Source organism: Clytia hemisphaerica, unplaced genomic scaffold (assembly GCF_902728285.1).
Source record: "Clytia hemisphaerica strain Z4C2 unplaced genomic scaffold, Clytia hemisphaerica genome assembly, whole genome shotgun sequence".
In the NCBI taxonomy this organism is placed as follows: Eukaryota; Metazoa; Cnidaria; class Hydrozoa; order Leptothecata; family Clytiidae; genus Clytia; species Clytia hemisphaerica.
Genome location: NW_027103737.1, coordinates 168,247 through 185,374, shown reverse-complemented (window position 1 = coordinate 185,374; position 17,128 = coordinate 168,247). Strand labels below are relative to the sequence as shown.

General features: G+C 34.6%; 1 protein-coding gene across 1 annotated transcript; it reads left to right on the top strand.

The window, feature by feature from the left end:
• Nucleotides 1–637: 637 nt before the first annotated feature.
• LOC136805129 (uncharacterized) lies at nt 638–14,689 on the top strand. The gene is made up of 6 exons (XM_067061687.1): nt 638–1,290; nt 1,888–2,150; nt 2,852–2,978; nt 3,871–4,301; nt 13,078–13,471; nt 13,767–14,689. The coding sequence occupies exons 1-6, from the start codon at nt 978–980 to the stop codon at nt 14,327–14,329; spliced, it is 2,091 nt and encodes a 696-aa protein (XP_066917788.1). The 5' UTR covers nt 638–977; the 3' UTR covers nt 14,330–14,689.
• The last annotated feature ends 2,439 nt before the right edge of the window (nt 14,690–17,128 follow it).

Here is a 17,128-nt window from a genome sequence, read left to right as displayed (position 1 = left end):
GTCACGTTGTATACTAAAAACATAAGGGTTCGATATTTCGCTAAAATATTAAGACAAAGCTAAGAACATTTTAAGACTTTGCAGACTCTAAAACACCCGATTTCTTTAGGAAACTGCACAAAAATACTCACGGAGTAGTGAGAATGAGAACATTTTATTTTTAAGAACATTGTTGGTATTGAAATTCAAAAAACAGTGGTGAAAGCAGTTTTTTTCTGTGAGACGGAAAAACTTTTTAATAGAGATATTTTAGTACACAGTGACACACCCGCAGGGCCCATCATGGTTAGGGCCGAGAGCCAGAAAATTTTCAGATTTTTTACCCCCTAGATTGGCTAGAAAAGCACTTTCTAACTGAGACGGAAAACTTTGACAAAAATTTCTGTGAGACGGAAATCCGTCTGAGACGGAAGAACTTTGATCACTGAAAAAACTAAGTACATCCAAAGACTTCGTAAATTCTGGACATTCTTATTAAAAACCTGTATGTGTTTACAGTTTGGAACGTAAAATTGGAACATATTTCTAGCTTAGGAGCTTATAGAAGAAAAAAGACTTGAAAAAGAAACCGTGGGCTGGCGAGTTTAGTGAGTAGGGGGTCTTTCTCATTGTAAACGACACAACTGTTTTCTCTTGTAGATTAAGAATAAGAAAAAAGAAGAAAGAAGAAGACGAAGACCAAAAGGAAAAGAAAACTGAAAAGGACGAATAAAAAGTGAAATATACTGGAGAACAAAATAGAACAAAATTTGGAAAAAATAAACTGGAATAATATTCTTTGAATTGAAAAAACATTGTGCTGGTATTTGGTTTTGGCGAGGAAAGAGCAAGAAAAGGATTGTTTGAGACCTATGCAAACATTACCAGAAAAAACGTTCTAAAAATCCCCAAATAGTATATTAATCAAAGACTGGCAAAAGGGGTATAACAAATAACAACCCACTTTTTCCCCTACTAATATCACGTGTGCGCATAGTATGTACTTGAGACAAAATGCAGTAACATCAACATGTTTAATATTAATAGCTATACTTGGAATACACTCACAGGTAGTTTTAAGCGATGACATTTTCACAGTAATCAAAGTGGAGCGTTATATGGAAATATTTATACGGAATAGTTTTTCGTTGCAAAGTAACGTGAACACAACACAATGTAAGGGTAGAGTATGTGAAGTAAGGAATGCTTATTTGACAAGTGGTGCTGGAACTCTCATCTGCCAATGTCAATGTAAATCACAAGCTGTCTATTCAACAACCAATGATAAATGCTTATCTGGCAATGATGAAGGTAAAATACTTTATTTCAATCGCCATCCCTGTATTTAAACATTATAAGGAAGTTAATCAGTGGTCAAAGTTTATAATCTCAGATGGTAAATGACTTAACAAAACGACTTTACACAACAAATTAGCCGATTAAATTTTACAGAAAAAAGCCTCATTATAATATGTACTTCGCTGAGAAGGCGGAAATGTGTCTGAGATGGAAGAATTTTACTAGCTAATCTATATCTATCATTTTGAGGAGGGGAAGAGGAGTTACTGACACATTCGCAACAATGTGTAGTCCTGATCCGCAAAATTAGGAACAATAAAAATGCTAATTTCACCGTCGTTTTCAGTCGGTCATGACATAGACAAAATCGTTGTAGTGTTTAAGTGACTGTCTATATAATGTAAGCTACCTCTGCTATTAAACCTCTTTTTTGACCGCTAATGACTGTAGATGGTTTTGGTAGATTTGTAAAAAAACAAACTATAATCGAGGTTCTAGATCAACGATCAGTAACAAGCGTGTATTACAGGCCGTCTTTAAAATTCTCCAACAACCTTTTGTCCAGGATTGTTAGCAAAGAAATTCAAAACTGTTTCTTCTTTATTTCAGCAACTGGTTCGTTTGTGTTGACTACAGAATCAAATTCAAGTATCACGATACAAAAGAGAATCCCTTTCTACTCACCTACACTACTTCAGTCGTCCGGGAAGGCTAATATACGGTATTGTGATCAATCCGGTTGTGTGGATAAACCGGTGACCGGGTGTATACTTGATTGGAAAGATTCGTTCTATGATAACAAAGGGTGGAAGAGACTCTGGGAGGATGAAGATCAGGTTGATTTTGAAGTTGCCAACCAGCATCAACTGATGGTATGATTTTTATTTATTTAGTGTATTATGGCCTGATCAACAATTAATTTAAAATTTCGTTCAACTTAAAGCTTTTTGATAAACTGTGGTATTGATGGCCTGGTGGTATATGGCCAGATATGGCAGTTCTCAATTTGAGCTTTTGCTGTACTGTAAAACAGTCCTCTAGATTTTAGTTGTTTTTGCAATGTAAAAATGGGATAAAAGAACAGTTTTATTTGAAAATAAGGGATTGCAAATTTTCATGTTTGATTCCCATTCTTAATCATATTTTTCAACTCCACGTAGTTTTTTGTTGTTTGGAATTTCTGTGTTTTTCTTTCAAAATGGTGACCTTGTCAAATACTCATTTGTCTACTTCAATAGACTCAGCATCATCAAAAATCATCAAAAAGCAAAGTCCAGTCAGAAGTAGACTCTAGTCTGTGGATATTTCTGCCATGTTTTCCGGCCAATCTATAGAAATGTAACATGGTTCAAACAAGGTTTAGCCTCGTTAGTGTTAGATCTATTTCCCAGCTTTGATAAAGCGGGCTTGCTTGCGAAAATAAGAGATATGAAATTCAGGCGGCCAAACTCGAATGGTTATAGAAAACTTCCTTAAAGTCCTGGGTATATATTTACTTAAGGGTGTAAACCCTACAATACCAAGTGCCCTTAAAATTGACAATTTTTCCTTTATCATTTCTTTTCAATTTCAGCTCAAAGCATCAACAGGACGCACATACACAGGATTACTGTTAAAAATTGGACTGTCTTGTGATATTAAAAATGAAGAAGAAGTCAAGAAATCATTCGTTATGTTTGCAATGGGAGGATCTTATATTGGTGAGTAAATTTTACAAATGACTTAATAGGCCAAACGGTAAATCCATTCCGGAAGGGGCTGGAGATGAATCAAGCAAGAAAAAGTGAATGTTTTTGTGCGACATATTTCTCAAAATTTTGCGATGGATATTACCTTCAATCTGGCGTTTGTTTGAAAACCATGCGCTAATTTAGCTTTGAACTAAGATAAGGAAGGCTAAAGTTAGATACCGACACAACATATCAACGAGTTGAATATTCAATACCAAAGTTGGTACAGAATTTAAGATAGATAAAAGGCAGTAGGGTATTTCCCAACGAATGGCATACATAAAAACGGTAATCCCAGTTAATCATTTCATTCAATCTAAACATGGCTGCTTTCGTCATAATCCTTTAATCGTTGTGATAAGTAACTGGATTCAAATTTTTTCTTTACATTCTTTCGCCACAAATAATTCTTCGAAAAAAGACAACAAAATTTTTACCTGCGCTTAAAATTGAAGTTTTGGCGTAGCTTTTTATAGTGGAGCCACACCTCTAAACTGTGCAGGCATAATTAATTACCTACTTAGACGATCCTGTATAATTTACATTAATATAACTCGTCTAATCTGAAAGACTGTCTAATTCAATCTAAAAAAAAAACAAAGAAATTTCTTCGAATATTAGAAAAATTCGTATTACAGCTGAAAGGACCCATATTTAAGTTCGAATTATAGAAATATTCAATGATACATGCCAGCATTAGAATTTCAAACAATGGTGGCCCGAATCAAGTTGACTGTATTTGAAAGGCTAGATTAATATTAAATTTTCATATTCCATATTCAAACACTATTTTTCCTATCAAACCCAACAAACATTCACAAGAAAATATCAAATCTATTTTATTTATGATTTTCCAATATAGTTCCTCCACCAACGCTTACAACCACGACAACATTATCAACAACAACAAGCATAACGTCATTATCTTCTGCAACTACTACGACGACACCATCAACAACTTCAAAAACACCTTCAACAACAATTTCATCAGCAATGTCAACGCTTTCAAAAACGACACAACAAAAGAACCAAACACTGTTGACAAAAGAAACAACAAAACCAACAACAACACAACAAACTTTTGCGAAGACAACAACAACAACAACTACAACTTCACCAACAACAAAAGATCAAACATCTTATTCAACAACACGTTCAACAAACAAATCACTCATATCTTTAACAACAACAAGTAAAACAGCCACAACAACAGGGTTGGACAACAACACGATAAGAAGTACATCTAAAGACACAACCGTTGCGCCATCAGACGGAAAGAATTCAGCATCACATGTGAGTATAAAACACCTTTGAATTTTCATACTCCACAACAAGGGGTTTTGTGAGTACAAAACACCTTTGAATTTTCATACTCCACAAGGGGCTTGGGCTTGTTAGCATGGTTGAAAAATGTCAAGCAGATGTTTCTTTTAACCCTAATTACCCTAATTTAACCCTATTTGATAGCCATCTTCCCGAAGTAAAATTTTAGTTTCGACCTTAAAAGGTAGAAAGAGTTTCTTCCGATGATGGTAGGATTTGGAAAATATGGAAAATGTGGAAAATATTTATTACAGTTTCAAATACAAAATCTTTACAACAGGCTGGTAGTAGGTGTAACTTTAGAAAAAGTAGAATAAAACAATGAGCTCTCACTATTTTAAGCATTTGATGCTTATACATAGGATTTTGAAAATATGGAAAATGTGGAAAATATTTATTAGAGTTTCAAATACAAAATCTTTACAACAGGCTGGTAGTAGGTGTAACTTTAGAAAAAGTAGAATAAAACAATGAGCTCTCACTATTTTAAGCATTTGATGCTTATACATAGGATTTTGAAAATATGGAAAATGTGGAAAATATTTATTACAGTTTCAAATACAAAATTTTTACAACAGGCTGGTAGTAGGTGTAACTTTAGAAAAAGTAGAATAAAACAATGAGCTCTCACTATTTTAAGCATTTGATGCTTATACATAGGATTTTGAAAATATGGAAAATGTGGAAAATATTTATTAGAGTTTCAAATACAAAATCTTTACAACAGGCTGGTAGTAGGTGTAACTTTAGAAAAAGTAGAATAAATCAATGAGCTTTCACAATTTTTAGCATGCGATGCTTATACACACATCAAAGTATGTTCATATCTATCAAAAGCCTTTCGTGCAAAGCATAAATTCAATTAGCGGTTTTAGTAGCAGGTTAGTAACAGGTTAAATGTTAATTAAACTTGAGTTATTCTTACAAGCAACTTGACGGTGTTGCCTTTACAATTCATTGTAAGATTTTTCCGAAAACTTTGAAGATAGCAAGTTTTATATAGACTGGAGTCGCTTATAATCCGTGTAATACAGTAATATGGGCGTTCTATCAATTTTTGCTTATTATTTACAATGTCTGAATTAGTTAACTAGCTTATGCTAGGGCAGTTTTTTTTCCGTGTTATTTTTTTAGATTTAACCGGTTTTAGCTCGGGTTTTAGCGGAAAAACCTGTTTATTATATATAATAAGGGCAAATGGACCAATCATAGTTTCCCTTTGTATGATTGAATGAGAGATTGTATTGTGTACAAAAAAAACAGTGCTGAAATGTCAACCTACCGAAAGAAGACGAAAGAAAAATTTTACATATAATATCGGTTTTCCGGGGACAAACGAAACGCTGTTGCAAACAGTTCAAAGAAAATTTATTAACCAATCACAGTTGCGCAGTCTTCCGCTGTTTTACCGGATACTTAAATTAATTGTAAAAAATGAAATAAAAATCTTTTTGAAATGTTTTCTCAAAAGTTTTCGTTACAGTTATACAGTGGAACCTCTAATCAGCGGATGCCATCGGTGAAACGGGTTAATGTCCGCTTTATATAAGTGTCCACCTTTTGGAAATCTTTTTTATGAGGATTTGACTAAAAAACGGCCGGATAAAATGAAATTGTTAGCTTATCAGATGTGGCTTCATTCTAGAGTGCCCATTAACTGGAGGTTTCACTGTTTATGACTGACTGTAGTACATTTTGATTGATTTGTCACGTAGACTAGTTTGTGGTATTAAACAAAAATCAGTTCTCAGCTTGACTATCTAATAGCTTCCTTCAAAGGGGACCAAATGTTAACACATTAACTGCCATCATCTATATAGTATGGCATCATATGAGATCACTCTGTTTTTCTTTCCTGTCCCGATAGTTAGCGCCCTGTCCCATACCGCCCTGTTTTTTATCCCACCCGAATAAAAAAAGTCGAGATTGGCGATATATTCTTACTTGGGGTGTGTGCAGGTTTTTAAAATTTTGAAGTAACAGAGTATGGCAATTGATGGGTTAACTATGCGACGGGCGACGACAAAATTATACTGTTGTCTGTTATTATTCTTTATGCATTAGCCGAACGTTTGATGTTCTTAATAATATTTGGAAGTCTGCACCAAGCTTGTACCAAACTCTTCTTCGCGGAAAAGACACGCGGCAAGACTTTTCAAAAAAGGAAAAAAATCGCCCGTTGGCGTCCAGGGTGGTACAGGCTAGCATCCCTTCTGATTTATAAAGATTATATAAATGATTAGACCAATATCGAAATAAATACGTACAGTCTAAATAATTATAGTATAGTTCTGGTGAAAGATAAAATTAGTTCATCTCTTGCGTGCTATTGCTGTGTATGGAAGGGAAATGTTGAACAGTTCTGAGGTATTAATAAATTCACGTTTTCCAAGGGGAGTTTGTTGCCAATTATTGATTTAATTATCAAATTGTGGTATCATCTCAAATGAGAAGTTAAGTATTTTACGTAAACACACGGAGTCAACCCGGATAAGCCGTCATTAAATCAACGTCGCGTCCGCATTGTTTCTATTTAAAAAGAAAGCGGAAAGATCCGGGAAGTCATTTAAGAAGAAAAGAAGATTAGCTCTGATTGTTACGTTGTTGTTGCCAAATTGTATAAGCTCTGCAGAGAAGCGTTTTTAGCCTGAGACTACTACCGAATTTGGTTATTTGATGTTCTCCTGTTGAGTGTGTTTTAGAGATTTTTCAGAATGTCGTGATTTGGCCTTGTTGTTTATATTGAAAAAGGAAAACTTTTTTCAGGTTGTTAACTTTAGGTTGCTGGCAACTCTGTACCGAAGAAGAAAAAAATGCTTGCTTTAAGGTTCTAGGAAGAAAATATAAGATTTATGTGATCTCCTTTTGTTATTTCATTCATTTAAAGTATCGAGGTGTTTGTACGGTTGATGCTCTCCAATTCGATTTTCAAGGTGAATTGGCTTTTCATCGAATAAGGGAGCGTATCGAATGATAGAGCGTCGTTTATGAGAGTTTTTATGGTATCGAAAAGTGGAGCGGATCTAATAATAGTAGAACCTTGAATTAGAGAGTGTCAAATGTATAGAGGCGAATTTACATAGAATTATTACAGATCCAAAAAATTCTGAGATTGTTAAACCAAATGCATTAATGGTCATGTAATAACTAATCAAATTAGTCTCATGGGGAATTTTGGTCAAATTTTTGAAGAATTTGAGTCTTTTACCTCTCTTTTTGATGGAAGTACAGATATATACGAAGATGAAAACCTGAGTAAAGATATTGGGAACACACAGTAGGCAGACATAACATAAACAGAGAAATTTAAACCATTCTCAGTATATTAATTCAAGGAAAAAGAAGAAGAAAACAATGATAAAACATCTATTTTATTTAGAAGGATATCTTACTAAGCAAGATGGTGTTTTCATTATTACATAGACATGTAGAATAAAGATAATATTAATGTGAAAAAAAATCCGGTTTAGTTTTAATACTGTATATAATCAAACAAACAAGATCGTGTATTTTAGTTCTCAGCTGCAGGTCTAGGTTTTGGTCAATCCGAGAGAAGTGCCCTTAAAGGAGAAAGGTAAGTCAGGAAAAGTGACGAAACTTTAGGCAAGTGAAGAAATTTGGCACAACTATGTTTTCCCCTTTAAAATATATTCAATGGAGTCTCTATAACTCGAACACACACGGGTAATTGAAATTTGTTGGAGTTATGGAACAATTGAGTTAAAGAGACTTATCATGATGGTGTTTTTACTACCGAAGAAACCTTACTCGTGTTAGCGCTTCGAGTAACAGACACTGTTGTATAGTTTCTGTGAAATTTCTCGTCTTAACATCGATGATATTTAATTTGGATTTCAAACATTAATGTGAAGACAGACTTCAAAAAAAAAATTTTTTTTGAAGATTTTTTTATTTTTGGTTTGTTGTTCTGTTGTGTGTGAAGATGGATTTTCTCTATTTCTCTCTTCTTGATAATATTTCTTATTGACTGTGAAGATATTGGATTTCTACGTTGGTTTCTTTGATTTAGATGAAAAACTGGCCACATATTTATAAAATTTATAGCGTTGAGGTATCAACTTGATTGATTGATTGATTGATTGATTGATTGATTTATTGATTGATTTGATCATTGTGCAGGTACGCAGGAAGATAACCTATCTTATATATATGTCCCGAGACACATCTCATGAAGTGGTATTTCAAACCGGGAAGCCTAGTTTTGTTGCGCCGAAACTTTAGTCCTTTCAGTCAGTGCACCTTGACTGAAAGAAATATTTTTGGTTGATGTTTTTGATTGATGCATTAATGAAACTTAAGTTTGATGGAAATTACATGACGTCCATGCAATCTCAATGTTTCAACGAGAGAGTAGGATTTGTTTATCCAGGTAGCCATAGGAAAATATATGAGTAGATAAATATATTAGATGTTTGCATTAAAGATAGTGTTTGGCTATATAAATAGATATCTTGATATTCTATCCTAAATCAACCGATACGAAAATGTAACTTTTGGATAGAATGTTTTGTTCAAGAAGAAAGTTTTTTTGTTTTTTTCGCTGGATTGGATAGTATGGTTTGTTTGCGGGAGGATCAAGTTAGATTAGGAAAAATAAATGTGATTAATTAATTGCAGCCTTTCTTTTTTCATATTCAAGATATGTAATAGTTATCGGACAGTTGCGAGTACAATATGAGAAATATTTTACGAGTTCCGAGATTTTTCCGTACAATATTTTCCGAGCCTTTAGGCGAGGAAAATATACGGAAAATACGGAACGAGTTAATGGTTTATCGGTGACCCAAAAAATGCACTTTTTGTGTTGGAAAAAAGCGCAGGGCACTTTTGTAGCAAAGTGACGTTAGATTGCTGCTACCGCTACAATGCAACAACATCTTTTCGTCAATTTATATTTTTACATGTAAAATACAAGATATATTGTACTCTTTTTAACCAATCAGATTGCAGATATTTTTTGGATCGCCGATAAACATCACTACCAACAAGTTCACAAAAAAAGTAAAATTGTTTTAGATTTTTCATCACTTACCATCCATTATACCAGATGACATTTTCAGGGGCGCATAATATCCTCAGATAGTGTGCTGGCAGGGGGCAGGGGACAATACCCAGCTGCCATTTTTTTTTGGTGGGGGGGGAGTGAAATACAAGAGGCGCAAAAAGGCGCCTCTGGTTATTAATTTCTGCGCCCCTTTACATCTAAGAAATAGCAGTTTTCGGCCAAAAAGAGAGAAAATTTGCTCGCTTTGCTCATTTTTATAAAGAAATTTACTTTTGAAGTTTTAAGCGTCTTCTGTACTATATATTACTCAATTGGAATGTTCTGAGGACCATAATATCTCGAGTCATTGGACTAAAAAACAGATACAGTCAACTTTCAATAATTCGAACTTAAATATTGGTCCCCTCAGCTATATATTAGTATAAAATGCTTTCTGTAATTCGAAGAAAATTCCCTGTCCCTTAAAGATCGAATTAGAGAAAGTCAACTGTATTTGGGACACATTTCAGAATGGAAATACAGATCATTGCCAAGTGTTGACTTTCATTATTATCGTCCTTCTTCTTCTCGTGTACCTTAGTCATACCTCTCAAAGAAGCTTATTGAAAGATCAGATCCTCCTTAAAAGAACATGAGGTAATCAAAAGATAATTAAGGTACTAATCATGTTTAAATGATGCTCTAAGTACTTTTGAAATGTGTTTATGTTTTTGCTTTCACTTCCGCAACATGCTGATATTCATTATTACACGAATTTCTTTTTATAAGAAACTTTACAAGGCTTGAAAATAGGTTTCAAGTCTTGTAGTAAGACTTTTTTGTAAATTTCGATCTTTTTTTCACACCTCGACCTATTTGCCGGAGCATTTTTTCACAACTCGACCTATTTGCCGAATGTTCGGAAATGCCGACATGGGCAAAGAAATCAAAAGTGCCCATGTCGGCATATGCCGACATCAGCAGTTAAAGGGCTAGGAAGCAATACTCGTATTACTATCATTTTGGTGGGTATTTCGCTGCACTTATTTTCAAGAAATATTTCGTTCTAGAGCTCACAAAACGTTCTTATATTTTTTGCTTTGAAGCCCTTTGTTCTTATATAAAAAAACGTGACCCAGTTAATACTGGCTTTTCAGCAACAACGTTCAGTTTCGAAGAAAAAGGATGGTGTACTAATTCAAGGGTATCGATGAGCTCGTTCTTGGAGAAGAGGTAGCACCTATTGTCTTGTTAGCGACCGTAGTGCAGTGAGAGAGTATCTGGCTACGATGCGCAAGTTTGTGGGTTCCACCCCCAGTCGGGTCATACCAAAATTGTATTTGATGCCTCTCTGCTTGATACTCAGCAATTAAGAGACGGATCAAGAGTAATTGGAGCAATCCAGGGCGAAAGAGTGGCACCCTCTCCTTACCTTCGGGTAGATAGCTATCGAGAGGGGAGCCTTCGGGTCGCATCCGACTGCGGTCGCAGACTTACTTACATTACTGACTTGTTATTTGTCGACTTGCAGACTTGCTGACGATATGCATACAAAAATCGAGGACGGGGCTTTTTTTACCAAGAAAATTGATATGTGGTAGTTTCACAAGTAGGAAAGCTTCTCATCTGATAGGATTGCTCAAATATTTGCTGAGAAAGCTACTTTTCTATATTTCTCGCGGAAAAACTGTAGAAAAAAAAGTAGAAACTGTTTTGAATCGATTACAATATGAATATTCAAACTGGAATTTCGTATCTTCTATCGTTGTTAGTCATTAATCAAGATTAGAAAAGAGATTTTTCTTTGGTTTTGAGCTAAAACTATTTTTGACACATTTCTACATGTCATGTTCGATGGATTGATTATGAGGCGAGCTAAATCAGACTAAAACTACAGAAGTGTTGAGATGATACTTTGTTAAACAGTACACGTTCAGTTAAATTTGTAATTCTTAGCTACATATGTAGTTTTCGTAGTAAACTAAGTTATGAAGGGACTTCTTTTGTTAAAATACATGTTTTTTTTATAAGAACATCCGAAATTTTTGAAGCCTTCGGATGTTCTTAACTTTTTGAGTTTTAAGCTTAACATGTTCTTTTTCAATGTTAATTTTGATCATTTTTCGAGCATTTATGCTCAATTTTCTAAGAAATTGGGTGTTTTAGAGTCTGAAAAGCCTCCCAGCTGGCACACAACGTATTTTCGACGTTTATCTAACGTTCACAACGTCCATATAACGTTAGATGAACGTTGAAACAGTGTTGTGTGTCATCGAAGCCTTATGTTCTTATATAGTTTGTTCTTATAAAAAAAAAGTGTATGAATACCATGATTGATTTTGAACCTTTGACAGTGTTAATCATTCCTATGGTAAAAGTCGAGTTTCCAGTTTTGCCTATTTCAAACTATCACTTGATTTTTTGTTTCTGCACCGATAGGTCTCAACCTAGGAGCGCCGCCCTGATTTTCGAGATTGGCTATTATTTCTTGATTTGGGTGTGTGCACACATTAGTAAACAAAATAGATTTAATAATCTAAAGTTATGGAGTGATGGCATTTAATAGAATGCTAGATTCTGTCTCTAGTGAATTGATCTTACCTCAAGGGAAGAAATTTCCGTGAAACAAAAATATTTTCATGATCTAACAAATCATTTATAGAATTGGTGTTTTTAGGGCAAAATAAGCCAAATTTTAAACTAAAATTCCTCTCAACTGCGAAATTAAATTCCACGAAATTTCCGAAATTTTGAGCTGTGAACCGCGAAAATTTCTTCCCTTAAGGTAAGTTTATCAGGTGGGTCACTACAACATTAGTCTAACGTCGAATGGGCGTTATGTACGCTAAATGGACGTCATTTAGACGTTGTTTGTCAACTGGGAAGTCTGCTGAAATATACACTTTCAAACATTATTAAACCTTTGGAGAATTTCTTTGCTATACATACCCTCTTAGACCAGTTTATATAAATCTGCTTTAATTATTACCTTCTTAGCGCATAGCTAAGCTGTTGTTCTCTCTTTCGTTATTGCTTCTCGCCTCAGGAGAAGAGTGACCTAAAAATGGAATATTACTCGCTGTTCCATGACCAATTGGATATTAGCAACCAATTCTTTTCTAAATTTTGTCCCAGCCTTCGCTTTTAACTTAAGCTTTTTTAATAAGAACGCGCAAAACTTTTGAAGCCTAAAGATGTTTTCAAAGTGTTCTAATCTTCACCAATTTGTGAATACAGAGCTCGTAAATCCTTCGAATGTTCTCAACTTCTTTTCAATATTAGTAACTTGTAAAAAGTCCCAAATTGCTTCAAACGTTTCTAAAGTTTTGACAAAAAATCAGCCCTGTGTTCCTTTAAAAGTGTCCGTAAAAAACTGTATGGAAGATATTCTCCATCTTGGAGGCTTCGAAGTTCTTTTTGAAGAGACGGAATAGACGTTCAAGTTCCTCAAACCCTAAAAAGCTGTTATCAACTCATCAAGGTGTTTTATATTGACAAATTTGTACTTTAGTAGCAAATTCTACAAGTTAGTTTCCACTTTGAGTTATTTTTTGTAGACCCAGTTTTGCTAAATTTCAAAATCGAACTCCGCAGTAAAAGTAAAAAGGTAGAAGAAAGATCTCAACTGCTATTTACAAATTTATTATCCTAATTAGAATGTTCAATACAAAACCTGGCATCCTAAGCCAGTTCATCATCACGATTTCAAAGTCACTTAATTTTCTTCTTCTTCATTTTCAGCATACAAACACAAACAAAAACGACGGAGATATGAATAAAAAAGTCTTAATAATTGTCAGTACAGTTCTGGGTGTGTTTCTCTTCATATCATGCATACTAGTACTCTGTTTCTACTATCGCTGGAAGAAAGCTAAAAAACAACGCTCAAACGAACATTCCATGTCAGTTCCGTCATTTTTCTTCCAACCGGAAACACCCGTCTTTCTGATTGGTGCAGATGGATCACATGACAAAAACAAACGCTCAACTACGAAAGATAAGAAATCGCAACGAGCATCAACGACAAATAGTCGGCGTGTGGCGACCAGCGATCCGAACTTATACTCGACACCCGTCGTAACAGGCCGAGAACCTAAAAAAGCCGGAAGCATACGACAGATATACGCTTCTATAGGTTAGTGCTCACTTCTTACCAGTCGGAATCAAAAACTAAACTTTCGAGGAAAATAATTCTTGAAAATAGAACTGTGATAAAAAAGGGCATTTTCTCTCGCTATAAGTTTATTATCAAAGCATTTCCAATTTAAACCCTCTGAACCAAACCCCCTTCTTTAATAGCCTTAAAACCTTGTCAATTTTGTCACAAATGATCAATATCCATAAATTTAAAGTACCCCATGAATGTATGAAAAGAAGCTAGGATATAGCTCATTTTTGTGATAATGTATGATTTTATTTCCTTTTTGTAGATAAATTTCTGAAACCTTCAAGACACAACAAATCGAATGAGACGTTAGACGAAGGATACACGACGGATGATAATTACGATTATAGACGGTTTGCTCCTTTCTCTAAAGAGCTATACGATGAACCGGGAAGCATAATTTCTAGTCTAGACGAACCTGAATATCGTATACCAGAGGACTTTATCACATCACAAATGAGTGTTAGTAGAAACAATTTTGAAAGTGATTACCTATCACCACACGATGTATTAACTCCGCCTGTTAAACCGCCGCGGATATTTTCCGACCGATCAAGGGTGACCGTAGAAGCAAATAACGTGCCTGAGAACCATTACGACCAGGTAGGGTCTACACTGAACAATCAAATACAAAAAATGTGCCACGCTTATGATGAAGTAGGGCAAGTCTTACAGGATAAAATTGCACTCCAGGACGTGGGTGCGGACACTGATGACGACTATGAGGAGCCGCATGATTCCATACGGCACATTGGGGCCGACAAAAAGAAAAAGACAAGCGAAGAAATTGAAATTGTACAAAATATACATGCAGTTGATGATCAATGATTACTTTGCTTTGATTATGAAATTTTGAAAGTGTAGATTGCATTTTAAGAGACATAAACTTTTTAACCCTCTATTCTTATAAGCTTATTCCTGCTGGCAAAAACGATTTGATTTATTGCAGCTGCTGAAGAGTCCATCTGTAAAAGAGTTCTTCATTAGTTTTTTGTCTGATCATACAGAAATACTTTTTCAAGGATTTGATTATCGACCACCACACATCATTTGTTAAAATACTTTCTATAATTCGAATCTCCCTTTAGCTCGAATGAATAAGATTCCCCGTTTCGAGCTTGAATTAACCGTGATAAATTAGAAGGAATTTGACTAAACTTACATATTCAATAATTCAGCTCGAATTCCATTTCTTGCGTTTTTGGTGAAGCTGCGCCGAACCCAAAATCAAGGGCTAGAAAAATAAAGGAGAATGATAAGGAATGATAGGAAACGATATAAAATCAAGAAATGGGCTACCAGGCAGATGAAATAGTCATTTTAACGTAAATCTGGTGAAACTAGATGTGTCTTTGCTTTACGGATGGTGGCTTTTAAAAGGAGACACATTTTAGGATTAGATCAAATCGAACTAACTGTCGGATCTAAGTCGCAAAGCGTTGAATTCAAGCATGTGTATTTGAAATGAAGAAATTTGAGAGAGATTTCTCAATTATCACTTATAGAATCAAACTGTTATCTAAAGAATCCTGCATTGTAACAGGCATGCGTAATTTGTCGTTTTTTTAAACCATATGTAGTTAATTCCTGTGATAGATAAAGAGGAATGAATACGTAGGGGTGGTACAGTCACTTTCGGTCGGGGTTGTCTTTTGTTATGAAATTTCTCGTTCTTTTTGTCTATTTTTAGTAATTCAGGATTCTTTAAATAAACCCCCTCAATACTTTTGCGGACGAGGACTAGACGAAATATTAAAAAATATAAACTGCTTAAAATTAAAATCTTGATTTTAACAAGGTTTTTATATTAATAATATTCTTATTTTATATTTGAAAAATTTTCTTAAAATTTTATGAACAAACTTTTATTATTTAAAATCAGTGCCCCCATATTTCCCATGTAGATAGATTTATTGTGTTTTTGTACATTTTCGTTTTTTAAGAAGAACGTTGATCGTTGTCTCTCAATTCCTCGAAAAAATCATTTCTAAATGTTAAAAAATTTCAGTCAAAAGATAAAGTTTGAAGCTACAATCATGGTGGAAATATATTGAGATTTTAGTGTATTTTAACGTTTTTCAGAATTTAAAGTTCGGGTGAGAATTGCTATTTTAGCACTTCAACTTTCTTTCATTGAATATTCCGATTTTGGAGGGGTCCCATGGCTTCTTGGCTATTATTCCAAGCCTTATTAAAGTCTCGTTTTAAAACTCAGAGTTAAAACTATAATTTCCAACTGTAGTTTAACGCGCTTAAAAATCCCTTGTGGTCTTTAAAATTTTGCAGTGAAATCCCTTTTGTCTCAAATATCTTCTCCATAATTGTAGAGTTTAGAAACTTTGGTCTTATATTTGAAAGAAACTTATAATCAATCCCAAAAAATCAAATCAAACTCTTGAGAAAAGGTCACCCTCAAGGATTAAGAATTATTTAGTGGACAATCTTTTGAGTATATTGGGTGGCCCATGAAAAAGTCGTAGTGTGCAAGAAATACTGCCCCCTACTTTAATGGAATTAATTTTCGCGTGGATTTCGAAATAAAGAGACGAAACTCGTGCAAGCGCCTTGAAACTATCTTAACTTGTAAAATATACAAAACAGAGGCAATTTTTAACACTGAAATCGGTTCATTTTAGTACCTTTAGAGGTTCTAATAATCGCGTTTAGATAACAAATCTGTCCCTTTTCGGGAATAGGATATATTCCTTTAAGGATTAAAATGATACCTTCTGTGGTACGATTTAAAAAAACACCGTTAAGGTAATTTTAAAACACCCTGTAGGAATTATTTTGTACCTTTTGAGTGATTTTCGGGATTTCCAAAAATTCGAAAGTTAACAAGGTATAATATAGTAACCGTAGGGGCAGGAAAAAGGCCTTCGAACGAATTCTGAAGATCCCCTAAACGCTAAAGGGATCATTATGTTCCTCATAGGTATCTCATAAACAATTTTCATTTTTTCCGAAATTTCAAAGTATAATAAAATTCATTCATTCGACGGTATAAAGTAGTGTCAAGATTCTCATTCACTCAGTAGAAAGACCTTGGGATGTCGTTTGGAAAAACTTAAGATTGAACGGCAAGAGATTGAGGAGTCTAGCTTGGCATGAACGAGCACGCAAGACAGGTCATGAAAGGTCTTTAATTCAACATTTTATGCTCTGTGTTAGGGAACTGTTATAATCCAAGACTCTGAAAGTTATTATTCTAACCGTATTACCGCTTGAAACCCTTTAAAGCTCAATTAATTTCACTTTTAATGAAAACTATCCTTTAGCCTAAGGTTGTTCCATAGATGTTATGTTGGGTTGGAGTTATGCTACCTTTGAAGCCTCGGGGAAAAGGCGACAAAAAATACCTTTAGAGGTATTTTTAATCACGTCTATGATTCTTGCCTAATCGTGTCTATGGAGCTTCGCTACCTTTGATACCTTAGAGGTACAAATTCGTACCCTTTCTGATAAAATCGATGCTCTTTGAGGTATCATCCCAAAGAGTCCTGGGACGGAGAGAACGACGGGACGTTGTGAGAAAATGATAACAATCATATTTCCGCGGTATAGTTCCAGCACTAGAAAGAGTAAATTCTGCTTAAAGTCTGAGAGAAACCCAAACTCCCGCCTCTT

What these genes read in the sequence shown, in the direction of transcription:
- LOC136805129 (XM_067061687.1), top strand. Translation starts at nt 978, where the DNA reads ATGTACTTGAGACAAAATGCAGTAACATCAACATGTTTAATATTAATA. An exon ending in CCAACCAGCATCAACTGATG is followed by an intron (nt 2,151 to 2,851) that starts GTATGATTTTTA and finishes TTTCAATTTCAG; the next exon opens with CTCAAAGCATCAACAGGACG. An exon ending in ACAGATATACGCTTCTATAG is followed by an intron (nt 13,472 to 13,766) that starts GTTAGTGCTCAC and finishes TCCTTTTTGTAG; the next exon opens with ATAAATTTCTGAAACCTTCA.